The sequence below is a fragment of the Anolis carolinensis genome, chromosome 2, assembly GCF_035594765.1.
Source record: "Anolis carolinensis isolate JA03-04 chromosome 2, rAnoCar3.1.pri, whole genome shotgun sequence".
Taxonomy (NCBI): domain Eukaryota; kingdom Metazoa; phylum Chordata; class Lepidosauria; order Squamata; family Dactyloidae; genus Anolis; species Anolis carolinensis.
The window spans coordinates 107,786,336-107,813,636 of record NC_085842.1 but is presented as its reverse complement, the minus strand read 5'-3'; the positions used below and the strand labels follow the sequence as shown (position 1 = coordinate 107,813,636).

Genomic DNA, 27,301 nt, shown 5'->3' with positions numbered 1-27,301 from the left:
TAACTTGCTTGTATCAGTGTTTACTTGGAAAGTAGTCTCAGTGGGTCTCCGGGACTTTATGTAATTATTTGCTAATTACATAAATTTTCACTTTTAGAGACTTTGTTATAAATGTACACTAGCATGAATCTGAATCTTGCTCCCCAATTTTACTATTTTATGGAGACATAATGTTATTACATGTAAGCCACAATCTATAATTGTGATGGCTATAGTTAAAGTTAGTGGGGTATATATGAAAGTGTCTTATCTTCTTGCTGACAGATTTCAGTCTTTTGAGACTGTTCCCCTTGAAATCTTCTCAAACAGCTTAGGAGACGTTCAAACAAAATTTGAAGGGTAAATAGTGGACTACAGGAGGAAGGAGGGAAAATAAAATGCCTATTGCAGAAATGGCAGTTGCTCATTTAATTTCATGTGTCAAGTAGTATATAATATAGGGTTGTTGTGTGTTTTCCGGACTGTATGGCCATGTTCCAGAAGTATCCTCTCCTGATGTTTCACCTACATCTATGGCAGGAATCCTCAGAGGTTGTGAGGTACGTCAGGAGAGAATACTTCTGGAATATGGCCATATAGCCCGGAAAACACACAACAACACTGTGATTCCGGCCTTCGACAACACAGTATATAATATAATTATATATTACATATAAATTATATGTGATGCAACATGTGATTTAAATAGTCATGAGTTTTTAGGTTTTGAAAACTATAATAGTTTTACCTTTAGTAATACAGTCTGGGCATTTAATGTGATGAAATGATTCAGTCTCTCATCTTTAGATTTTAAGAAGCTTCTATTTTTAATACATAGATAAAGCTGTTTCCTTAGATACATATGAATGCTTCAAGAACATGCAGTTTAATAACAACCATTTGAAATGCATTGCCTACCTTTAAGTTGTCAGTTTCTCCTGCTTGATAAAATAGGACAATTACACGAATGTTTTACACTTCCCAAAAGTGTAATTATTTTCAAAATTATGCACACTTCCAACTTGATGGATTTTGATTTTGTTTCCTGAATGTTAGTTTACTTAATTGCTGAGATTATAAGTGAGTGTATTATGTACTTTTGTATATTATCTAAAATCAGAAGACAAAGTTGTTTTTTCATAGATAGCAAATTAGATATTGTCTGGTTTCTATATAAATATATTAATAAGCCATGACCATAAATCGTACACACAGGCAAACACACAGCGTAGTGTGCATTGTGTATTCAAGGACTTATTGTTTTGGAGACTCTCTCTTATTGACAGTATTCACTCGACCTCTGAATTGCTTTTTGAATTCTCCTCCCTTCCACCAGGTTGATTGGCATTTTGGGATACAACAACATAGAGCTTCCTGGGGCAGAAATGACATACATGTTCCTATAGAACATTTCCTTTCAAATGTTAATTTTTAAAAGCTGTTTTTAAAACTTGGGCATTCTGTCTAGGTTAAAGAGATGGTAGGTACATTTGCCTTTGCATTATAGCAAGCTTTTTTTAAAAATCTAAACAAGGAAGAAAAAGAGATACTACTAAAATGTAAACAGTATGAACGTGATGTGGGGCTAATGCATGAACTCTGTCTTAGCCAATGGAAGCCCTGAAAGAGAAGATTAACAAAATACCTTTTAAAATCCTGTTATGAGTAGAAAATGTGTAAACATGTATTGCCATCTATTTTGACTTACTAAATAGTGCAGACAATCTTAAAAATCAGCCAGTATGTAATACTATAGTTTGGACTGTCAATAGATTCTGGTTTGTCTAGAGAAGCCATCCTCAAACTGCAGCCCTCCAGCTGTGTGGACCTCCAACTCCCAGAAGCCCTAGCCAGCTTTTTCAGTGATCAGGAGGAATTCTGGGAGTTGCAGGCCCAGACAGCCGGAGTGCCACAGTTTGAGGATGCCTGGTCTAGAGGGTTCGTAGATCTAAATTCTGTTGGTCGGCCCCAAATAGAGTAAACCTGTTCAGTGAATTATAGTTGAGTGATGCATAGCTTGTGTAAATGTCAATGTTTCAGTGTGTCTAATGAAGATTAATGAATAGGATTGAGGACATAATGTGTTCCTCAGGGGAAGAAAGTGGATAGACGTGGACAGCAGGAATATAGAGAATTAAGCAATATTCTACCATTCCAAAATGTAGGTTATAAGCCAATTTTAAAATAAAATAGCATGACAGTGGAACACAAAATTACATGTCCTCTCTGGTTGACTCTGAGATTTTACTACATCATCTTAACATTTGTTCTTCCCGTATTTGCTTAGAGAAATCATGAGAGAGTCCAATTGCATTTCTCTTTCACATGCCGAAACCATCCTTCGTTTTAAAGCTGGTGCTCAAAGTGGCTTACAAATGAAAAGTTACACCACAATTCAAAACATTGAATAAAACACAAAGAATAAAAGTAGTACAGCTTACTACAAAAAGGCCCTTTTCTAGTAAAACCATATGCCCTGAAAAGCATGTTGACAAAAGGACAGCAAGAAGAAATTCAATCTAGCCTCCCTAAGAAGAAAATTCTGGAGTCTGGGAGCATCAACAGAAAAACCCCTTCCTTGCTTCCTCAGTAAATGTTCCTTTCAGAGTGGCAGAATCAAGAGAAAAACATCCATTGTAGATCTTTAAAGTGTTCAGGCACATGGGGAAGGTAAGCTTTTTCAGAGTGCCTTGCATAGGAGCTATATAGAACACTAGCTGTGCCCGGTCACACGTTGCTGTGGCTTATGGGAATTATTTGTTAGCCAGGTGGAATAGCAGTAAATAGCCTTGCAGCCTCAAAACCTGGCCATTTTCTTTTTATGGGAATCCTTGTTTGGTGAGTTGGAATACAATGGAAATAGGCTTGCTGCTTGGAAGGCTGGGTAATTGCGTTCTACGGGAATGTTTTTTGGGCTGCTAGAATTGAAATGAATAGTCTCACTGCTTCAAAGCCTGGCCTCCTTCTACCAAGGTTAATCCTTTCTTGGTCTGGTTGAATTGCACTGAATAGCCTTGCAGCTTCAATGCCTGGCTGTGCTATACCCAGGGAATCCTTGTTTGGCTAGCTGGAGTAGCCCCTTCAATCAAAGAGCCGCTTTGAATTCTGGCTACTTGCTTTGTAGGGGAATCCATGTTTGACCAGCTTGAATTGCACTGAATAGTCTTGCAGCTTATAAGCCTGGCTGCTTTCTACATAGGGCATCCTTGCTAGGCCAGGTTTAATGTGATGGAGTAGCCTTGTAGCTTCAAATCCTGAGAGTTTTCTATCGAGGGGAAATCTTAGTTGGCCAGATTAAATAGCATTGAATATCCTTACTGCTTGCAAGCCTGGCCACTTTCTACCTTGTGGAATCCTTGGTTGGCCAGGTTGAATAGCAATGAATAGTCTCAGTGTGGCAAATATGAATGCTGCAATTAGTCACCTTGATTAGCATTTAATGGCCTTGCAGCTTCAAAGCCTGGCTGGTGTTAGCTGGCTCTGGTTGTTTCCTTTCTGGAATTTCCCTGTTTTCAGAGTGTTGCTCTTTATTGACGGTCCTAATTTTAGAGATTATATTGTTCTGTATTATTACACCACAGTAATTATTATATATTATATTTATAATCTTATATTATCAGTTTAGAACTGGATTATATGAGGCCCTTTCTACACAGCTGTATAAAATCCACACTGAACTGTATTATATGGCAATGTGGACTCAAGATAATCCAGTTCAAAGCAGATACTGTGAATTATGTACCTTGGCATTCTGGCTTATAAAGCTGTGTGGAAGGGCTTTGAATTTACACTGCCATATAATCCAGTTCAAATCAGATAATCTGTATTTTATAGGCAGTGTGGATGAGGCCTAAGTGCACTCTACCTGTCCCCTGGGCGCCATTTTAGCTGAGGAAGTTGCAAGGACATGAAGGGGGTGTGGCCTACAGGTAGCAGGGCCTACCTTTCTGATTGATACTTAGGGGGAGGAAGGCCCTTCCTCATCCTCTGTAATTTGAACTATTTTTCTAGGTTTTTTTATTGACAGACATAGATTGGATGACCATGTCTTTTGTGGCCAAATTTGGTGTGTTTTGGTTCAGTGAGTTTGATGTTTACTCCATGGGAAAAACACACATTTATACATTGTGCCCGGCCATGCGTTGCTGTGGCGTTGTCTGGTGGTGTTGGTGAGTAATTGTTGAGGTAGTGGTGGAATTGAATGTCTGTTGTATGGTTGTCTTTATGTTTAGTATGCATTTTGTTGTTTGTGTACTGTGAAAGTGGTGAGGGTAGACGGGGTCTATGTCCCTGTGTAGTATTGTATAGTATTTATACATTGTCCATGTGTTGTGAATGCTTGGATTGTGTCCTGCTGCATAGTAGAAAGGGTTGGGCTGGATGGACCTTAGGGGTCTCTCCAAACTCTTGGATTCTATGCTTCTATTATTATTGTTATTATTATTATTGTTATTATTATAATCATCTTCATCATCATTATTATGTAGAGGTTGGATGGCCATCTGTCAGGAGTGCTTGGATTGTGTCCTTCTGCATGGTAGAAGGAAGTTGAGCTGGATGATCCTTAGGAGTCACTCCAAACCTTAGGATTGTATGATGATGTTGTTATTATTATTAGTATTAGTATTACTATTAGTATTGAGAGGCTGGGTGGCCATCTGTTGGGAGTGCTTGGATTGTGTCCTGCATGGCAGAATTGGGTTGGACTGGATGGCCTTTAGGGGTCTCTCCTAACTGTCTGATTCTATGATTCAATTTGTATTATTACTGTGCAGATCTTGGATAGCCATCTGTCAGGAGTGCTTGGTTTGTGTTGTCCTGCATGGTAGAAGGAAGTTGAACTGGATTATCCTTAGGGGTGTGTCCTTACCTTATGATTGTATGATCTTCTTCTTCTTCTTCTTCTTCTTCTTATTATTATTATTATTATTATTATTACAGTAGAGTCTCACTTATCCAACATAAACAGGCCAGCAGAATGTTGGATAAGTGAATATGTTGGATAATAAGGAGAGATTAAGAAAAAGCCTATTAAACATCAAAATAGGTTATGATTTTACAAATTAAGCACCAAAACATCATGTTAGACAACAAATTTGACAGAAAAAGTAGTTGATTACACATTAATGCTATGTAGTAATTACTGTATTTACGAATTTAGCACCAAAATATCATAATATATTGAAAACATTGACTACAAAAATGTGTTGGATAAGTGAGTGTTGGATAAGTGAGACTCTATTATTATTGAGAGGCTGGGTGGCCATCTGTTGGGTGTGCTTGGATTGTGTCCTCCATGGCAGAATTGGGTTGGACTGGATTACCACAGTAATTATTTCATATTACATGAGAATCTCACTTATCCAACATTCGCTTATCCAGTGTTCTGGATTATCCAACGCAGCCTGCCTTTTAGTAGTCAGTGTTTTTGTAGTCAATGTTTTAAATTCGTTGTGATATTTTGGTGCTAAATTTGTAAATACAGTAATTACTACATAGCACTACTGAGCATTGAACTACTTTTTCTGTCAAATTTGTTGTATAACATGATGTTTGGTGCTTAATTTGTATAATTATTACCTAATTTGATGTTTAATCGGCTTTTCCTGAATCCCTTCTTATTATCCAACTTATCCAACGTTCTGCCGGCCTGTTTCTGTTGGATAAGTGAGACTCTACTGTATATCTGCTTAGAATTGAAAGGCATAGATTGGATGACCGTGTCTTTTGTGGCCAAATTTGGTGCGATTTGGTTCAGTGGGTTTGTTGTTTACTCCATGGGAAAAACACACATTTATACATATATATATACAGTAGAGTCTCACTTATCCAACACTCGCTTATCCAACGTTCTGGATTATCCAACGCAGTTCTGTAGTCAATGTTTTCAATATATCATGATATTTTGGTGCGAAATTTGTACATACAGTAATTACTACGTAGCATTACTGTGTATTGAACTACTTTTTCTGACAAATTTGTTGTATAGCATGATGTTCTGGTGCTTAATTTGTAAAATCATAACCTAATTTGATGTTTAATAGGCTTCTCCTTAATCTCTCCTTATTATCCAACATATTCGCTTATCCAACATTCTGCCGGCCCATTTATGTTGGATAAGTGAGACTCTACTGTATATACATACTAGCTGTGCCTGGCCACGCCTTGCTGTGGCTTAGTGTGGTGGTGTTGGTTGGATAAAAACAATTATTCCTCTCCCTCTAATTTGGACTTTATTTTTCTTTTCGTTTTGTTGTATGAATGTAGAGGCATGGATGAGGGGTTGTGCTGGCAAGTTTAGTGTTTCTGGGATGCATAGTTTTGTTGTTTTGTCCAGATGAATACAATCTGGTTCCAAGTATTCAAAAACACTAAAATCAGAATATATAAAAATTAATGAGGTATAATAAAACAGAACAATACAATCTCTAAAATCAGAACATTAAATAAAGAACTCTGAAAACGGGAATTCCACACAGGAAACAATCAGGGCCAGCTAACACCTCCCAACAAAATATTCCCATCATCAAAGTCTGGCAAATCCTCTGTTTTCTCAGGGCCACAGACAGTAGAAGCACATAAAATATCGCAAAGAACACCACTCTGAAAACAAGGGAATTCCAGACAGGAAACAATCAGGGCCAGCTAACACCTCCCAACAAAAAATTTACTCGGGGAGGAAACAGCCAGGCTTTAAAGCTGCAAGGCCATTACATCCTAATCATTTTTCCTAATTGCAGCATTCATACTTGCCTCCAACAGACAAAAAAAACAATCAAAAATATTGTATATTCACAACCTTTAGGAAATAATATCCCCTGATGGCACAGCGTGTAAAAGCGCTGAGCTGCTGAACTTCTGGACCAAAAGTTTGAATTGGGGTAGCGGAGAGATTCCCCACTGTTAGCCCCAGCTTCTGCCAACCCAGAAGTTCGAAAACATGCAAATATGAGTGCATCACTAGGTACTGCTCCGGCGGGAAGGTAATGCCGCTCCATGCTGTCATCCCACATGACCTTGGAGGAGTCTATGGACAATGCCGGCTCTTCGGCTTAGAAATGGAGATGAGCATCAACTTCCAGAGTCAGACACAACTGGACTTAACGTCAGGGGAAAACCTTTACCCTTTACCTTAACTACCACTAATTCCTCAATACTTTATTTCCCATACCACCAGACTTCGCCACAGCAACGCGTGGCCGGGCACAGCTAATATATATATATACAGTAGAGTCTCACTTATCCAACATAAGTGGGCTGGCAAAATGTTGGATAACCGAATATGTTGGATAATAAGGAGGCGTTAAGGAAAAGCCTATTAAATATCAAATTAGGTTATGATTTTACAAATGAAACACCAAAACATCATGTTAGACAACAAATTTGGCAGAAAAAGTAGTTCAATACGCAGTAATGCTATGTAGTAATTACTGTATTTATGAATTTAGCACCAAAATATCACGATATATTGAAAACATTGACTACAAAAATGCGTTGGATAATCCAGAACATTGGATAAGCGAGTGTTGGATAAGTGAGACTCTACTGTGTATATATATATATATATATATATATATATATATATATATATATATATATAAAATTGGTCATAGGTAGCACTTCAATTTGAACTTGCAAACAAAGTGAAATCCAATGAAGTTACTGTCACAAAGGAATGGTGTGCTCTGTGTGAATAGTCCCCATTAAGAATCTGGTTTTAGACTTGCAGAATATTCTTTAAGGGAAGACCCATCTAGAGCATATTATCATAATGTAATGTGGGCACAATTAAAGGCATATGTTACCATGGCCAAATTAGAAATCCATAGGAATGCCAACTAATTGACATACTGGCTTCAAATGTGGAAATGTACTCCTGGCAGCTGCTGAAATCTGAGTGTCCAGGTTCAAACTGAATCTAGAAATACACACAAATGTGAGGTTTTTACCTTATTTTGGGAAACTAAACCCAAATCAAAGTATGCAGTTACTCCCAGATAAGGTAGAACTGAACAAAAAGAAAAGTTGCCCATTTTAATGCTGGTCAATGCTGTGAACTAGCTGTGCAACCTGTAAATTAGCTACTAAGAACTAACTGTGAACTAGCAACTTAACTCTTCCTTCTAGTTTTATAGTTTTAAACAAATTGTAAAGTGTTTGTTTGTCATAGGAGGGGCAACTTTCCATTTTGTGATCATAATAAAGAACTGTATCATAAATACTGGGGTTGGGGACAAAAACATCATGACATATTGGGACAGATGGATGATATTAGAACATATTTCTCCTATGTAATGTGGTAACATGTATTTCTTAATTAAAAAGCCATACCAATCCCTTTCTCCTTTAAATCCTTTTTTTTTTCCTGTCATGTGTAGGCTATGCCCTGATACCGTCTGCCAAATCTGAGAATTTCTCTGATTCCAGCCACAGTGAGATTTCTTCCCGGTCTAGCATTGTGAGCAACTGTTCTGCTGACTCGATGTCTGCAGCACTTCAGGATGAGAGATGTCTGCCTCAGGCCGTGGTGGTGATAGATTCAGTGGGAACAGCGGAAAGGAAAGACCACCTTCCACCATCCTCAGAGTATGGCCAGACATGCCCTGGGTAAGAGTTGATTGACTGGTCCATGACAAGAGAAGTGTGACGATTATACATTTAAGTCATTGACAGTTGCTGGCGTAACTGTCATGCTTACAGGTATTATTAGCCTGATGAAAAGCTTTTAGCACTTTACAGGAGAGTGCAACATGCTCCCTCCTCAGGGAATTTCAGGTTTCACATTTTAAGCAGGTGATGATTCTCCCTGTATCGGCAGGCTTAAATTGATATATTAATGCACATCCAAGAAAGTACATTATAGCTGTGGGATTTAAATAAATGGCTTCTGGTGTAACACAAAGTACTGACTATTTGAATATGTTATCATTGTCACCCTATAAAGCCTTGCTGCTTAAAATGCATTCCCCTTCAATATACAGCATGACCGCGGTTGTTCATGATAAGTGTTTTAATGGCTGTGTTACACAGGTCTCAAATTTGCTTCCAGACGTATGCCTCAGGCATGTTATCAAAACTCAAGTTCCCTCTCTTCTGTTGGCTGCTACCAGCAGAATGGACATGCCAGTTCTTAGTAAAGCCTCTGGGCCATGGGAATTTTTTTTTTTTACCAACCTTCACTCCTTTTGAAGTGGGTTTCCTAATACATACAGTTAATGTGATGCTGAAGTTTGGAATGCAGTAGTTCTCGATACCTTTAATTTTTTTACACGGATGGGCTGAATAATTGGACATGTCTGCATAGGATGTTTCCTGCTGATTTATAGCTGTCTAGAAAAAATGTTTTAATGTTTGTTTACATTTTTTTTTTAAAAAAAACGTCTAAATGTTGTGCAAAGAGGTGATATGTGCAAGCTTCTTCGTGTTTTTTGGTGCCATAGTTGAGATACGTGCAATATGCAATCCAATCAATTCTGCCTGCACTGGAAACATAGTGATGTGTATTGAGCCAACTGTTAAAATGTAGAAGAGCAAATCGTCCTGTTGATTTATTTGTTATGCAATTTTGTGTCCCATCTTCCTTTCATTGAACTCATACTAACACAGATGAAATTCCCAAGTGGTCTATCATTAGACAGGACTACCAAACCCTGTTTTTTTTAGTTTGAATTTCATTTATCCCTTTCAAGTTTGTTACATCATGTGCCTTCAGAAAATAGCCCTAGGGACCTATACTGATTTTTTTAAAGAAAGAAAAAAAATCTGCTAATCAAAAGATAGAATCATAGAATCATAGAATAGTAGAGTTGGAAGAGACCTCATGGGCCATCCAGTCCAACCCCCTGCCAAGAAGCAGGAAATCGCATTCATAGCACCCCCGACAGATGGCCATCCAGCCTTGTTTAAAAGCCTCCAAAGAAGGAGCCTCCACCACAGTCCGGGGGAAAGAGTTCCACTGCCGAACAGCCCTCACTGTGAGGAAGTTCTTCCTAATGTTCAGGTGGAATTTCCTTTCCTGTAGTTTGAAGCCATTGTTCCGTGTCCTAGTCTGCAGGGCAGCAGAAAACTACATACCAGATCATACATACCAGTTTTGTGTTGCTTCATACTGTGTCAGAGCCTTTAGAATGCTTCCTTTCTTTGCCAGCATTTTAGTTTACTGTTGTTGGTTCAGAAATGTTTTTGCACATTCATTTGTCTCAGGTAATATTTTGTAATGTATGGCCAAACTGCACACACTATTACATTTATCATTAGAAACTACCCTTTTCCTTTTAAAAGGAGGTACTGTACTAGGGTGTTGATAGCTAAATTTTACCAAGTTTTCAGGGGATTTTGTTCATTTATATTCCAGCTTTCTCCTGATATAGGGACTCAAGGTGGCTAACAACAAACATGACACAATATAATTAACACAGAGCAAATGCATAAAAATATGAATATAAAACTTCTGTAAAAGTTAAATCCTGCGTGTCATGGAACTTAAAAATATTAAAATACCTTTAAAAGTACACTGAAAAACTTCACAGTCCCCTCCCCCAAATCCCACTCACTCCGTTCACAGCAGCTCACCTTTCATCATTTCACAAATGCCCATTAACAGAGGTGCATTTTCCCCTGCCTGCGAAAGATACGAAAGACACTCAGGGATGAGGCCATCCTGATTTCTATGGAGGGAGTTCCTGTCTGGGAACAGAATGACCCCTGAAAAGGCCCTCTCCCTTATCCCTACCAAAGGAGCTTGAGAGAGTAGTGGGATAGGGAGAAGGCCCTCTCCCAATGACAGTGTTCTAATAGGGTCATAAAGAGAAATATAGCCCTTTAAATAATCAAGACCCAAGCTGTATATATGTGTTTACCCATGCTGATGTCTCTTCACCAAAAATATAAGTGTCTTAGTGCTCTATTTGACATATTTTATATTTCTAGTTAAAGGGGGAAAATAATGATGTACTTCCTAACATCATTTGTGGTTTAGCATGTGTGAAAAAGGAGTTGACTTACATTACTGTTTTTAACTTGTAACCAGATAACGCTGTGATATATAACTGTGTAATTGCTTGATTCTGTCAAATATGATGAATGTACTACATGTTAACCATCATTGCTTCTCTCTAGAAATCTTATTACAAATTACATTAAATGTTGAATAAGCACTTCTGTTCTTCTTTGATGTTGTAATATTTACCTTGTTTTCATTCAAGGGAAGATTGTCTTTTTTTCTGAAAGAGAGCACCATGAAATAATAGAGAAACAAAATTAGCATTTTTGTTGCCACTACCTAGTAAGATTGACTATAAGATTGACTAAAAATCTAGGTAAAGAAAATCAAATATAGGAACTGATTTTTAAAAAACCCTCATAGTTAAGAATTCCGTATAGACCCAACCAAAATAATTAGTGCTTACAACTGATGTTTTAGTCAATTTTCCATTCATGATGTAACTCTCATGACATTTTTAACAATGGTCACAGTTTAGAAAAATGCTCTACTTGGTCAGATGTGAAATGCTTGTTAAAGTCAAGTGAAACTTTTACAAATTTCCTTTAACAGTGGATAAACTGAGCACCTTCTATATTCTCTTCCTCATTGCTTTTTTTCCTTCCTCAATTGTTTTATCTTTTGTTCCAGTTGGCCACTCCCTAGACTTCCGGTGATCCGGGGACTGCCTGTTCCATCTTCTATGAGTACAGAAGAGATTTCCCATGAGCACATCATGATAGAAGCAGCAGATAGTGGTCGTGGAAGCTGGACCTCATGTTCTAGTAGCTCTCATGACAACTTCCAAAATATCCAGAACCAGAAGGGATGGGATCTCTTAAATTCTTACCGCCACACTCATTTAGAAAGGGCCATAGCTGAGGTAGAACCATCAAGTTGTTGTCCTGAAGAGACACATTTGCAGTCAAAGCTTCACTCCAGCAACAGCAGCCAATCCAAAGATGGTGTGGACTTCGACCAATCCCGGCAAAGCTGGGCTTCATCGGGTTCTCTGTCTGATGCACATGAGGCAAATTATGGAACAGTAAAACGAAGAGGACTTGACGGCTTGACAGTGGAGCAGACCGAGGTTTTGGACTCCAAAGCAGAGAACGATGCAACATACAAAACTGTCACATCGAGTACAGAGCGAGGCCTCATAGGTAAGCTAAATTAAAAGTCCAAGGAAGCTCCCACATCTGTTATGTGTTATATTATTAAGCTGTTAAGAAATGACGACACCAGATCTGGGGGCTGAATTGCATGTTTAAAAGTTACCTTGTACACATGTTTTCAGTCAAATGTATCTTCAGAATGAAATGTTTCCAGACCTCTTTGGTAGCAGGGTTGAGATTTTAAGTTAATAAAATAGCATACTTTTTATTGCCTCACAGTGAGGGGAGCAGGCTTATGCAACAAACAGAGAGAGAGGTTTCTTGCAGTTTTCCTTCTATTAAGTAAAAATGTAGGCTCTTTGAGCCCTTATGTATTATAAGGGGTAGAAAGTGTCTTGAGAGTGAATCCAGACTGCAAGTTTGCCTCCACCCATTGAATATTGCCTGTTTCTTTTCCTTGCCTTCAGGACAGGAAGGAAATACTCTTCAGGAGCTTTGCTTAGTTGTCATCAGATTGGCCATTATCCAAACACTGCATGTCTTAGGGAGAATCACTCAATTTCCAAAATATACTACATTTTTGAAACTGGATGATATGACATAAAATAACACCTTAATTGTGCACTGACTGCACATTGCTTTCATGTGAGAAAATATTTACATTGAGTTGCCCAACTGCATGGGGAGCAGGGGCCAATTTTCATGCCCTTTGGGCTTTAGCAGTGCATCACAACATGGTGGAAGAAAATGCTGTAATTTATCACATGATAATCATACTTTCCCCCCTTTTTTTCAAAAAAGGGTGTGTTTGAGTGTTACATGAGGGGAAAATCTGCCTTTAAGTCTCTGGTTTCTGTTTGGTTTTTTTAACTTAAAAAAATCAGGAGACAGGAGCTGATAGCATGTAAAATGTTGAAATTATGTTGTATATGGGTTTTATCTCCCAGGAACCTGCCATGATAATTTGAGGCAGAGAAGTGAAATGAAATCTCCATCCATGAAGTGCAGTTATATATTTCATTTATGTTTGTGTGTGTGTGTGTGTGTGTGCTGATGAGATACCATTACTAGTTGAAGATTAGTACACTCATGGTGTTCTTTACGTACTGTATATACTCATGTATAAGTTGAGGAAGGATTTGGGGACCAGAATTATTGGCTTTGATATGACCTGAGATAAGTTGGGGGTCATTCTGCAAAGAGGGGAAAGCACCAATGCTGATTCAGAGGCCCAGATGTCTTTGGTTGCTACTGCCATTTTACTGCCCTGGCATTCAAAAAGTCCAGAAGCAGTGTGGAGGGGAGGGGGTCAGTGTTCTTTAAAGGTTCTCCTAAAACTGACTGAAAATGGATGGTTCTTTTTAAAGTAAGAGTTACAGTACAGTACTTACATTGACCTGTGGATAAGTCAACCCAGTTTTGAGTTGTTGTTTTTTTTTAACTAAAAATTTACAAAATGATGCCTCTATTTTTTCAAGATCTGGCATTTTTAGAGGTTTTGGATTACAAATATTATCTTCAGTCAGCATAGCCAATGGAAATTGTATTCTGGTATATGTGAAGGGCACTAGTTATAGAAAGTATTGGGAAACTAGGGATCTAGAATCAGCAAAGGAATTCATCCTAACTATCAGAAAGCTAAGCCTTAGAGCATGGCTGCAGCCTGCCTCCATACACTTTTTTTATGATGATCGCAAGGCAGTGGCATTATTCGATATGATGATGATAATTATTATTAATCACCTGCCTCTCCTTGCAGCTTGAGGTGGGGTACAACATAGTTAAACAGTGAAGTAAAACAAAGCAATAGTAAAATAGATTAACAAATGCACACAGATAAAATGCCGTTTAAAATATACCAATAAAATTTGGGTTTAAATTCACAAGTTAAAATTGACTTGGTAGGTCTGCTGGAAGAGATAAGTCTGTCTATATATATATATATATATGTATGTATGTATGTATGTATGTGTGAAATTAATGGAATTCAAAATATAAAAAGAGAAACATCTAGAGATAGTCAGATACATCTAATGCAACTATGTCATTCCCCCAAACTAAATTCTATCCAGTCTTTCTCCTCCTACTTCCCCACCCATGAATCCACCACCCATGACTTCCAATACTACTTACTATGAGTCCCATATCTAATAAAATCTACCCATATATCTACTTTAGTAAATTCCCCTTGCAGCTATTTTAAAGTCCACATTTGTCTTCCTTTCCATGTATTCAAATGCCAGCCTCCTTTTTTTAAACAAACTCTTCATTATTTCCTCCCCGGATACAATTAGATATTTTGACCATTTGAATATAATCTAATAATTTTTCTCTCCAATCCTTTTTAGATAATTGTTTTTTACCTTTCCATGACTGCTATTGTCTAGCTGCAATAAAACTATTCTGATAAATTTTCTCATCTCCTTTCTAATTCTCTCTCTAAATATTCCTAAAAGGCACATTTCTGGATTTTTAAAAACCTTATCCGTAATCATTTTGTTTGTTTCCTTATTCACCTTTTTCCAAAAATCTTGTACCATCCTATAGGTGGAAGGTGCCTTTCTGCATCTTACTCTGCCAGCATTCCCTTAGCTGGGTTTTATCCATTTTGGCTTTTGTCTCTGGTATTATATAACATCTGTAAGATATCTTATACATATTTTCTCTGATTGAATTTAAATCCACTTTTCCAAAAATGCTCCCAATTCTCCAGATAAATATTTTTGCTTAGGTCTTTAGCCCAGGAGATCATAGCTATTTTTATTCAGTTGTCCTCTAGATCGTATTCTAATATATATTTATATAATCTAGAAACTAAGCCCTTCTTCCCCTTCTCAAGAATACCTTTCAACATCGATTTTCTGTTAGCAAACCCTACTTTAACATATTTCCTAAATCCATCATGCAATTGATGGTAACAGAACCAGTCACTTATCCCTATCTCTTCTCTCAGTTTTAATTTCCATTGGTCTTTTTCTTTAATTAGATACTACCTGTAAGTTCTTATTTCCTTACTAGTTGTGCCCGGCCACACGTTGCTGTGGCGTTGTCTGGTGGTGTTGGTGAGAAATTGTTGAGGGAGTGGTGGTATTGAATGTCTGTTGTATGGTTGTCTTTATGTTTAGTATGCATTTGGTTTGTGTACTGTGAAAGTGGTGAGGGTAGACGGGGTCTATGTCCCTGTGTAGTATTGTATAGTATTTATACATTTTCCATGTGTTGTGAATGCTTGGATTGTGTCCTGCTGCATAGTAGAAAGGGTTGGGCTTGGATGGCCCTTAGGGGTCTCTCCAAACTCTTGGATTCTATGCTTCTATTATTATTATCATCATCTTCATCATCATTATTATGTAGAGGCTGGATGGCCATCTGTCAGGAGTGCTTGGATTGTGTCCTCCTGCACGGTAGAAGGAAGTTGAGCTGGATGATCCTTAGGAGTCACTCCAAACATTAGGATTGTATGATGTTGTTGTTATTATTATTATTAGTAGTATTAGTATTGAGAGGCTGGGTGGCCATCTGTTGGGAGTGCTTGGATTGTGTCCTGCATGGCAGAATTGGGTTGGACTGGATGGCCTTTAGGGGTCTCTCCTAACTGTCTGATGCTATGATTCGATGTGTATTATTATTGTGCAGATATTGGATGGCCATCTGTCAGGAGTGGTTGGATTGTGTCGTCCTGCATGGTAGAAGGAAGTTGAACTGGATGATCCTTAGGGGTACAGTAGAGTCTCACTTATCCAAGCTAAACGGGCCGGCAGAAGCTTGGATAAGCGAGTATCTTGGATAATGAGGGATTAAGAAAAAGCCTATTAAACATCAAATTAGGTTATGATTTTACAAATTAAGCACCAAAACATCATGTTATACAACAAATTTGACAGAAAAAGTAGTTCAACATGCAGTAATGTTATGTTGTAATTACTGTATTTACGAATTTAGCACCAAAATATCACGATATATTGAAAACATTGACTACAAAAATGGCTTGGATTATCCAGAAGCTTGGATAAGCGAGGCTTGGATAAGTGAGACTCTACTGCATCTGCTAACCTTAGGATTGTATGATATTATTACTATTATTATTATTGAGAGGCTGGTTGGCCATCTGTTGGGAGTGCTTGGATTGTATCGTGCAATGGGAGAGTTGGGTTAGACTGGATGGCCTTTAGGGGTCTCTCCTAACTGTCTGATTCTATTATTCGATTTGTATTATTACTGTGCAAATCTTGGATGGCCATCTGACAGGAGTGCTTGGTTTGTATCGTACTGCATGGTGGAAGGAAGTTGAACTGGATTATCCTTAGGGTTGTCTCCTAACCTTATGATTGTATGATCTTCTTATTATTATTATTATCATTATTACAGTAGAGTCTCACTTATCCAACATAAACGGGCCGGCAGAATGTTGGATAAATGAATATGTTGGTTAGTAAGGAGAGATTAAGAAAAAGCCTATTAAACATCAAAATAGGTTATGATTTTACAAATTAAGCACCAAAACATCATGTTAGACAACAAATTTGACAGAAAAAGTAGTTCATTACACATTAATGCTGTGTAGTAATTACTGTAATTACGAATTTAGCACCAAAATATCATGATATATTGAAAACATTGACTACAAAAATGTGTTGGATAATCCAGAACATTGGATAAGTGAGTGTTTGATAAGTGAGACTCTACTGTATTATTATTGAGAGGCTGGGTGGCCATCTGTTGGGCGTGTTTGGATTGTGTCCTCCCTGGCAGAATTGGGTTGGACTGGATTACCACAGTAATTATTTCATATTACAGTAGAATCTCACTTATCCAACATTCACTTATACAGTGTTCTGGATTATCCAACACAGCCTGCCTTTTTGTAGTCAATGTTTTAAATTCATTGTGATATTTTGGTCCTAAATTTGTAAATACAGTAATTACAACATAGCATTACTGAGCATTGAACTACTTTTTCTGTCAAATTTGTTGTATAACATGATGTTTGGTGCTTAATTTGTATAATCATTACCTAATTTGATGTTTAAGCGGCTTTTCCTGAATCCCTTCTTATTATCCAACTTATCCAACGTTCTGCCGGCCTGTTTATGTTGGATAAGTGAGACTCTACTGTGTATTTATAATCTTCTATTATCTGCTTAGAACTGGACTATCTGAGGCCCCTTCTACACAGCTGTATAAAATGCACACTGAAGCGAATTATTTGGCAGTGTGGACTCAAGATAATCCAGTTCAAAGCAGATAATATAAGATTATAAATGGGTAATATAGCTGTGTGGAAGGGCTTTGAGTCTACACTGCCATATAATCCAGTGAAAATCAGATAATCTGTATTTTATAGGCAGTGGGGAAGAGGCCTGAGGCCTAACTGTGCCTGTCCCCTGGGCTGAGTAGGTTGCTAGGAGACCAAGTGGGCAGAGTTATATCTGGCAGCAATTGGATAAAAACAATTATTCCTTTCCCTCTAATTAGGACTTTATTTTTCCTTTTTTGTTGTTGTATGAACGTAGAGGCATGGATGAGGGGTTGTGTTGCCAAGTTTAGTGTTTTTGGGATGTGTAGTTTTGTTGTTTTGTCCTAGGCCAATTTTTTTTATCCTTTTATATATATAGATTGGATGTTGATCTAAGTGCTGCTTCCAATGCATGCGGCCATAAAGGGGTTTGTAATTCCAACCCTTCCTTATATGTCTTCCAGAGCCTTAGGAAGCTAGATCTTATTGAATGTCTGTTAAATCCTTTGTTCACCTTATCTGAAGAGAATTCCTTTTTTTCCTCAGTTTGTCCACCAAAAATGCAAAGTCTTTTCTCTTCCTAAGCATCCCCACTCGGGCATCAGTATTTTATACCCTTTCACCACCTGAAGTATTTACATATTGTTTTCTTAGAATCATATCTTTGAAGGTTTTTGAAATCAATTGCAGAATACAGCCCCTTGAGATCTTTTTTATTTTTGTGTACAGAAAAGATAGGTCTTAATTGTGTCTTAAATTCTGACAACTGATTTAGCTGTTGGTTCTCTTCCAGCAGGAGGTTCAAGAGTCTTGGGGCAGATGATGAAAAGGTCCTCTTGGTGACAGTTACCAATTGAGTTCTGGCTAGCTGAAGTAAATGCCCCTCAGAGGATCTCAGTATTCGGGGCAGAATACTGAGAAGACATTCCTATAACCTAGACTCAAACAATATAGGAGAAATGGAGATGGCTCCATCTTCCTAAATGTTCCTTTCTCTCCTGCATATGCTTTCTAATGTATTATGTTCTCTGCTCTTCGATATTCTGCTCTTAGATATTACTTCTATGCCTCTGTTATCCCTTTAACCCATCTGTGGCTGTACAAAATGTTGCTTTCTATCTCACTTCTGCACCAGTATCCAGTGAGACAAGATCAGGTATTCATCTGCCTTCTCATCACAGATTGCTTTATTCAAGCACAATTTATCCCCAGCATTTGCATTAGAGGCCTTATGACCTGCAACTTCTAAAATAATTCCTGGGTCAGTAATGGATTATGAGAATATGGGCAAAGAGAGTTGTAGTACCTGGGATGTTTTGCATTGAGTTTTTTTTAATCCTTAGATATTTGCTTTCTATTTATTTGAAAGCCCTATGAGACGAATTGTGGTGAGCCTGATAGTGGAAAAGCATCTTACATCCTCATGCTATCTTTGTGCACTGAGAGGAAGTACATAGTCTTTTGGATGAGGTAGGGATACAGCAGCTTGGGTTGTCTCCACTGTTTGTCTATGAGCATAAAGTTGGAAGGGACTGCAGAGATTATCTAGTCCAACCCCCTGCCTTGCAGGAATTTTCCCCACCATTTCTTAAACTGGAATTCCCATTGTTTTAATGCCAGTATAAATGTTGCCATCGTTCAAAAAAGTAAATTAGATTGAAGTGTGAATGAATAGTTTTGTAAAAAGGGAATTACCAAGAGAAGCGAGACAAATAACATTTGATATGTAAGCAATGTAAGGATGTAGCTTCCTCATCAGAGGCTTACTGCTCTGATGAGATTATTTTAGAGTAGGGCAATTGTTGAGAATTAGGAAGTTGTCCTGGGCCCCAGGAGACTTGCAAGGCTGCACCCCCTGATGAAAAAATGTGTTCAGAATGACAGAAAATGACCTAAATAAATTTGATACTAAAAAGCAAATTAGGAGTATGTTGAAGTGATAGCCTTTTGGGTGGAAGGAATTCATCTGAATTTTATTTGGAGAACAAATTTACATTAAAATACCTCTTTTTCATCTTAGATTGAATTGCTTAGGATCTAGTAAAATCATAGTAGAAAGTGAGAATGAAGTAGTCTGAAGTAGTTTGAAAGTCAACAAGGTTTAAGTTCAGCTATTTTATCGCTAATTGAATTAATAGAGTTGACATCGTGGCAAGTTGAACAGTGATAAGTTATTGAAAAGGCTGTATTCCTTCGTAGGTAATCTTTTAAGAGATCACATACCAATAATGTATGAAATCAGGTGGTCAAAGTTATCCTGTATACAGACTCTCACCCATGTGCCCCAGATTGTTTTCATCTCTTTCTCTCAAGAGTCTGAATCTCTTCTGTCAAAATGGGGAGTGGTGAAGAACAAAAGATGTCCAGCATTATACTCACCAATGTCCTACACAAATAGATACAGACCAAAGCTATACTTGTTCTCTTGTTAATATAGGCAGCAGCCAATGAACTATCCCTACCAAGTCAATTGATGTTACTACTGAGAATATGATAGCTAAATAATAAGTATACACTGATATAATTCTTCCTGGAGGTTCAACATATCTTTCAAAAGGAACTTGACTACAAAACTGATTGTCTCAACTATTGTAATTTTCACGTTGTGTTGTTCTCCCTTGCTCCCAGAAATTAAGTGTATAAAAAGTCACTTAAGCACATGGATGGAATACATATTACAATGGAGCATGGAAGAGATACTACCATTTCTTTGGTAAATGATCTCTTCAGAGGAATAGGTTCTATTTAATAACTAAAGACAGATTTAATCTGATATGTGTGTTATTTTAGAAGGAACTATGAGGGATCAACTTTTTAGCTACAAGATCAGCTGAGCTGATTTCAAATGGCTTACAGTCAAAATTGTTGGTAAAACTAAAAAATAGAGTAGCTAGCATGGCAGTGCTTAAGTAGACATCATTTCTATCTACATGGTAGCTGCCAAAGTTTATGTCACATATTATCAGATAGTTTTTTACACTATATAAATGTATTTCTTGTCCTTTCTTCCCACTGCAAGGAGGTTTTATATTCTCAAGTTTGTGATGACTTTGGAACCTGGGGTAGAAAGTGTTATGGAAGTGCAAATACATAGCCACTTCTATTTCTGACTGCCAATTTACAAGTTGTTCAGGTCAAACATTGCTCATTTTTCTCAAATCTAGTAATCCTGCTTCTTATACTAGTGCCAGTAGTTAATTCAAAATCCTGCCAGTGGCATTTTATAACCAATGATTCTACATTTACTTTTTGTTACCGTTTTTCAGTTTTAGTCATTGTAACATTTCACTGTTTTTTTAATGCTTTTTTCATTTGTTTCTTTCATTAACATTTCCATTGCTTATTTCTTGTGCCAGTGTACTGTGTCACCTCACCTAAGGAAGACAATAGATATAGGGAACCACCGCCCACCCCGCCAGGATATATGGGGATTTCTTTAGCGGACATAAAGGAAGGATCACCTCACCACCCACATCTAAAACCTCCAGACTATAGTGTGGCGGTTCAGAGGTCAAAGATGCTGCATAGCAAGCTCTCTAGGCTCTCCTCCGCACCTCTGAGTAGCGAACCAGTGGCCTGTTTTCCAAAGAAGATGCCTCAGTGGCATAGCCAGCAGCCGACCCATCCTAATCTAGCAGATATGACTGACGCAAATAGTGAAGAGGATGGTATGTTAAAGATCTCCTTTGATAGCTATTTAGTAAATTGGTGTGTAATTATAAGTGTGAGCAAATGCGCAAACTGTCTTACCTCACAGAGAACACCTTGAGTGTGTATCAGTGATTCTTTTCCTTTTAAATCATTTGCCTATGCTTTACAAAATGCTAATTGCGACAACAAATAATCATAAAATTCAGCAAATGTATCACTGCATGAATGGTTAACCAGCATGCTTTACAAAGAAAGTCAAGTATAAAGCCGATGCACAGAGTGGTCCAGAGCTTTTACTCTTGAACAATATTCAGAACAAAGAAAAACCAACTCTCTGGAGAGTCTAAAACACTTTTTCAGAATGGCAAAAAAATAAATAAATAATCAAATTTGCTTTACAGCATATGTCAGTGGTCCCTGACTTATGGTCCCAAGTGTTGTTGGATCACTACCTCCAGAATCCCCCAGCATGGGCCATGGTAGCTGGGGTTTGGGAAGCTGAAGTCTTAGAACATCAGGGGTCTCAAGGTTATAGCTGACTGTACAAGTGGTAGAGAAGACATGGGCAAACTTCAGCCCTCCAGGTGTTTTGGACTTCAACTCTCACAATTCCTAACAGCCGGTAAGCTGGTTGGGATTTCTGGGAGTTGAAGTCCAAATCACCTGGACGGCTGAAGTTCGCCCTGTGGTAGAGTAAGATTAGGAACACGTGACCTCCTATTACATGGTAACTGTAGAAAATCCCAGTGAATATCTGTGCTTCTTTATAGTTTTTTTCTTAGGAGGAAATTTCCTCTCATATTTGGAAGATGGAGCATTCTAAGGCCCAGAACACTTTGTAAGCAGACTCTAGAAAAGCTTACTCTCCATGCAGCTAGAGTTGTGCCAAAGTGTAGCGTCTGGCCGCACAGTAATAGCCATTATTCTCTCCACTTAAGATTCTGAAGTGATTGCTCTGAGACTGAAGACAGCTGAGACTTTGCATTGTAGTTTCAATTATTTACAAGCAAAATTTCTGAATCTCATAAAATTGCCTAGTGAGCAAAATGAAACCTGGAGAGACCCACTAATTGGACCACACTGGTACTTTGTACTTGACCCCTGTTCTGAGCCATTTACATCTCAGTGATCATACTCTAATGGAATGGGTTCAAAAAATCATGAAGATTTAAAAGGAATCAAATGTGGAGGTTTTATGTGTTTTTCATCGCTTTTGGCTTGCCTAATGAAAATACACTAATTTGATTTTGCTTTCCATTCCATTTGTACTCCACCTTCTGTTCTCTATCACTGTTGGGTTATTTATTTGTTTGGCACCTTTTCCCCATTTTAATTGAATGCATGAACTGTAACATCTTTCACGCTGAGATTGTGCTTACGAGATCAGGATCTTGGCATAGATGTGATTTGACATGCTTCTTTGACTTTAAAATCATTTGACATTCTTGTCTGAAGAAGCTTGCAGTTGTGCTGTATTTATAGTCACATGTTTTAAAAAGAGTGGGAGTGTGGGTGAACAAATGTATGGCCCTGGCTGCAGCTGCATAATTATATGTGATCATGTTTCTCATCTTGCATATATATTAAATTAACATGTGCATGTTTTTGTTGCATTTCTAAAGCTCTGTTTATCAGGGTGCTATTGGTTTTACCCTATCGCATCCTCTAAAGATAACACATTGGGATACACTAATTTATATTACAAAACTATCTGTTGTATTTTCTTTCTATATTATATTTTTTAAATCCTGCCTTCCCTCTAGGAAATATATGATTCTTTGCCTGTCAATATAAGGTGGATTAGGCAAGAATACATAATGCAAGGTCACTGATTCAAATCAAGGAGATCACCGAACTCTCTTTCATTAGTGTACTGCACACTTGCAAAAAATGGCTGGGTTGCAAAGGCTTACCTGAGGAACAACTATGGTTTGGGCATGTACAGTAGGATTTTACCTTTTTTTGTCCTAGGCACTATATTTCCTTGTTATAGGGATGCTTATTTGAAAGTCCTTGTACTGACTCTGTAGCATAAGCAGAATGGGGAAACAATCAAATCCGCCAGTCTAGAATTCCAACTATCTGAATTACAAGTGTCTTTTAATTGAAATCCTGCTAAGAAATTGGCAGCACACTTGATAATCCAAATAAATTTTTGAGTGTGCATAGTATTAAAATATGCTTAAAAGCTATCTTATAAATGGTGATGTTAACCAGGCACCACTTACAATACTATAGTTTCTGTTTCCTATCATTTCATTGCAATAGGGCATATAATAATTGTTCTCTCATATTGGGGAGATTGTGGCCCTCCAGGTGATGTTGGACTGCATCCGCAGCATTACTCACCATGTACTAAGGAGGCTAGGGCTGAATTGTAATCCAACCTCAGGAGGACTTACCCAGTCCTACATGCTTACCTGATTTCTATCATAATACGTTAGTATGTTCAGGGTGTTGACTATGTTACATGACTATGGCATAGACATTTTACTGTATTTTTCTTGTTTCACAGAAGATGAACAAGTATCAGCTGTCTAGCCTTTGAGCTTCCTGTGAAAGTCCCAACAACATCGTAAGAAGGAACCATACAATACTGTTAGCTGTAGCTAACAGCTTGCTGCTATTTATTTCCAAATGTTGCTTTTGCTTCTGTTCTGAATAATATGGTGAACTTCTCTGGATTGTAATTTTGAACTTCAGTCTGCTAAGATCAGTTCCACAGCCTAAGAAAACTATTTATACCCAAGAGGGACAGACAGATTGATCTGAGGAATACTGACCTTTTACTGCTGAAATAAATATCCAGAAGAATCTAACTTTTAATGCATTGGAGCCACCTTGGAAGGATTCTTCTCTAGAAAATCAATAGAATATTTTAGTCGACCTGGCTCCGATACTCACTTTTAGGACCATTCTGGCTCTCAGTTGAAGAATGTTATTTTATGTAATTAGAAAAACTGCAAAAACTTCAGCAAAACCAAGGAAATTTCTGCAGCAATCAGAAGAGTAATTTATTAATTTGGAGTTTATCAAAGAGTTTTTGTTTGTTTATATGTGCATTGGAATGCTCTGGTTGGCTAATGTGAATGCTTTTATAAAGAAAGATAACAAATTAGTTGCTAAATGAAATGTCTTGTGCTAAGCAGTACACTTTGGACTTTGGAGGAACTGGATGTTCATGAGTACAGCTAGAGGTTTATACAATGCAACATAAACCTCTCTTGTAAAATGCCAAGCCCCTGATGTATGTGATAAGTGTGCTTTAATATAAATGCAGCAGTAGCATACTGCCATCTGTTGGTCCTGTATTTTAGGAACAGTAAAATACACGGGGCCATCTTTTCCGCTATCAAGTGTCAAAATGACATGTAGTCTTTTTTTCTCCAACATATCCTGTTTCTTGCCCTTTAATCTAACTTATTCATGGTCTGTGTTGTATGTACAGCATGTCTACCAGATAGCTCATGAGACTCAAATCCCATTGTTTTATATATTTTCAAAAGGAAAGATAAAAGAAAAAGCACAAAGAGGTATCAGCTGTTGTGAAATATATCCTTAGTTTTTGACCTGTTTCCCTTCAGAAAGACTTGCACTGGAAAAGCACCCATCAAGCTAAGCTCTTTGGGAGACTAGCCTTGGGTATTTGAACGTTTTGAACAGATCCACAGTAATAGGAAGAAAGATCCAAGGTTTGATCATGGAACTACTCTTAATAACCACAGTCATAAAATCTTGTATCTCACATTGAATCTCAAGCCTCAGGTTTTCTACAAGGTTTTTCCTTTGAGTCATCAAACGCACTTGGGACTTGACCTGTACCTGATCAGATGCACTGCCCATTTATATAAATGCATAGGATCCAGGACAAACCCTTCTATTTGGAAATCCATTGGATTTTAAGCCCCTGTGAGACTTAGCTCCTATGAAGCTCTTCACTTAACTTTTCAGACCTTTCTGTAATCACAATAACATGGAAGCAAAACTCATCACATGATCTGTGACCATTAAGTTTCACAGTTTGCACTGTACAATACTGTACACTTCTTCTGTTCTTACAACCAAGGTGTGTTTGAATTCCTAAACAACCCCAGATTGGTTCATATAGTTATGTAACACTTTAGGTATAGAACCTGTACATATAGATAACATGCTCTAAAAGAGTCAATAAAATATGTTGGGGGCTTTTGCCATCCACAGGAGCCCCTGAAAGTTACTCCTTAACTTATCAATAGTGAGGACATAAGTTTTGGATAAAATAATAGATAGCAATTATGTCTGCAGTTGCTCTGAGCTTTGGGAGCACTCAGAAGGAGCCAGGGTTACTGCTCCCAACTGCTGTAATAGACTAATATGACTACAAGATCAAGCCCTCTGCTTCATCCCCAATTTAGATGCTGGCTTCAGAGGTACTCAGGATCTCATAAACCCAGTGTGACTACAGATCTAATTCCACCTTTTTACTGGCTGTAAAAAATGTTTGCTATGCTCTGATGCTGAGTGCTTATTCAAGAGGCAAAACATCCTGCCTGATGTTACAGAGCCACAGCTTTCCCAAAACTGTGGACTATGTGTATGTAAAGGTAAAGGACTAAGCAAAGTCACTGACTGTTTATAGTGAGACAGCTGTGGTTGCAGTTTACTTAGCCAACCAGAGTCCATTAAGAAAAACTGGAGTAAACTTTTATTTTCTTCCTCTGGTATATAATCATGGTCAAACCAAACGTTATAAATAGACATGAATGTTGGGTTGTTGTATGTCTTTTGGGCTGTGTGGCCATGTTCCAGAAGCATTCTCTCCTGACGTTTCGCCCACATCTATGGCAGGCATCCTCAGAGGTTGTGAGGTCCATACCTCACAACCTCTGAGGATGCCTGCCATAGATGTGGGCGAAACGTCAGGAGAGAATGCTTCTGGAACATGGCCACACAGCCCGAAAGACATACAACAACCCTGTGATTCTGGCCATGAAAGCCTTCGACAACACATTAGACATGAATGTGTTAATGTATATTTCAAGTTTACTTGTAAATTTTAGTATCATAAATGTTTACAATCTAAGCTAGAAGGACGATGCTTGTCAGTTTTAATAGTGCCTCAGAGTAACTTATTTTTACACCAAGTTATAAAGAGGTTTCAGATTTTCTTTTTGCGCAGATATTCTGCTGGCATCTAAACACAAGTACCAAAAAAATCTTAAGGCCTTCTATGTGCATTATCCATATTGACTTAGGACAGTGCAGCTAACCAGGCAGTATGTTTGAACAAACCAGGAAGTAATCGGAAGAACTGGGGAAACTACCTAGTTTAATTGGCTGATTATGGCCACACTCAAGCCTTAAGTATCTGAAATAAGTAGTTGAAACATCAGCCTGCGCTCTCTCTTTGCTTTCAAGGCCTTAATGAAAACAAACTACTTAATGAAATAATTTAAAAATCTTGACTCAAGTTTATATCCATGTCAGGAGTGCAGACATAGGCAAAATCCACAGCTAGTTTTTCCCAGTTTGGGAATCCACCTTTTTGAAGCTTTTGAGGGTTTCAGTGAAATTGATGTATGATAGGAATCCAGTGGATTGTATAAGTCACAATACTAGATAGCCATTGCAGAGACAGGGTGGAAATATGCACATGGTTGGACATGTGGTGCCGAAGGTTCTTACACAACTGACACCTAGCAGAACAGACAAGCTACTCTTCAGCTGAGGACACTGCATTGCCTGTTCCACCTGTTGATAAAGTAAGAATTTCAAATGCCTCTCACTGCTATTGTGCTTCCTCCCAGATATACTAAGCCTACCTAAGACTGGGACCATCTTTAGAACAAGCATGTAAACCTCAAGCCTTAGCTCTTAGCAAATCCTGTTCAAATTGTAAGAAGTGGTACATACATGGTAAATTGAGGCCAATAATGTAATGTCTCAGTCACCTCAATTTTTTTCTGCTTCCTGGAGCAAGTCTACTCTCGGGAGGTATTAATCCTTTCCCAATTTATATACCCACTACTCCTTACTTTTTTGTTACTAACGAAATGTAATGCCTGTTCCTCTCATCTGAAATCCATTAAACCAGCCATTTGACGTCAATTTCTCCTTTTATATTTGGTGTCTTCATATTGACAGCATGAGTAATACATAGTTTTAAGTACATTGGTTTTAGTACCAATGTGCATCTTGTTAAATCATGTTTTCCTAATACAGAGACCATATAGTATAATCTGTGTGAGCTCTTTTAATGGCTTGAAATTTGCACAGTGTGAGTTGCCTCAATTTGTCCTTGCTCTGATTTTCATTTGCTTGTTTTACTTTTCTTAAATCAACTGATCACATTGATCAGGA

The 27,301-nt window shown here is 37.9% G+C and overlaps 1 protein-coding gene across 6 annotated transcripts in view; it reads left to right on the top strand.

The window, feature by feature from the left end:
• rapgef6 (Rap guanine nucleotide exchange factor 6) overlaps positions 1 to 25,702 on the top strand; it is a 260,059-nt gene extending 234,357 nt beyond the window's left edge. For 5 of the 6 annotated variants that reach the window (XM_008104747.3, XM_008104745.3, XM_008104746.3 and 2 more), the window contains 4 exons: positions 8,358 to 8,586; positions 11,612 to 12,123; positions 20,668 to 20,979; positions 23,478 to 25,702. In XM_008104747.3, coding sequence (XP_008102954.2) covers positions 8,358 to 8,586; positions 11,612 to 12,123; positions 20,668 to 20,979; positions 23,478 to 23,503 — 1,079 coding nt within the window. In that variant the 3' untranslated portion in view covers positions 23,504 to 25,702. The remainder of the gene's footprint in view (positions 1 to 8,357; positions 8,587 to 11,611; positions 12,124 to 20,667; positions 20,980 to 23,477) is intronic. The other variant, XM_062970371.1, reaches the window with a different exon arrangement.
• The last annotated feature ends 1,599 nt before the right edge of the window (positions 25,703 to 27,301 follow it).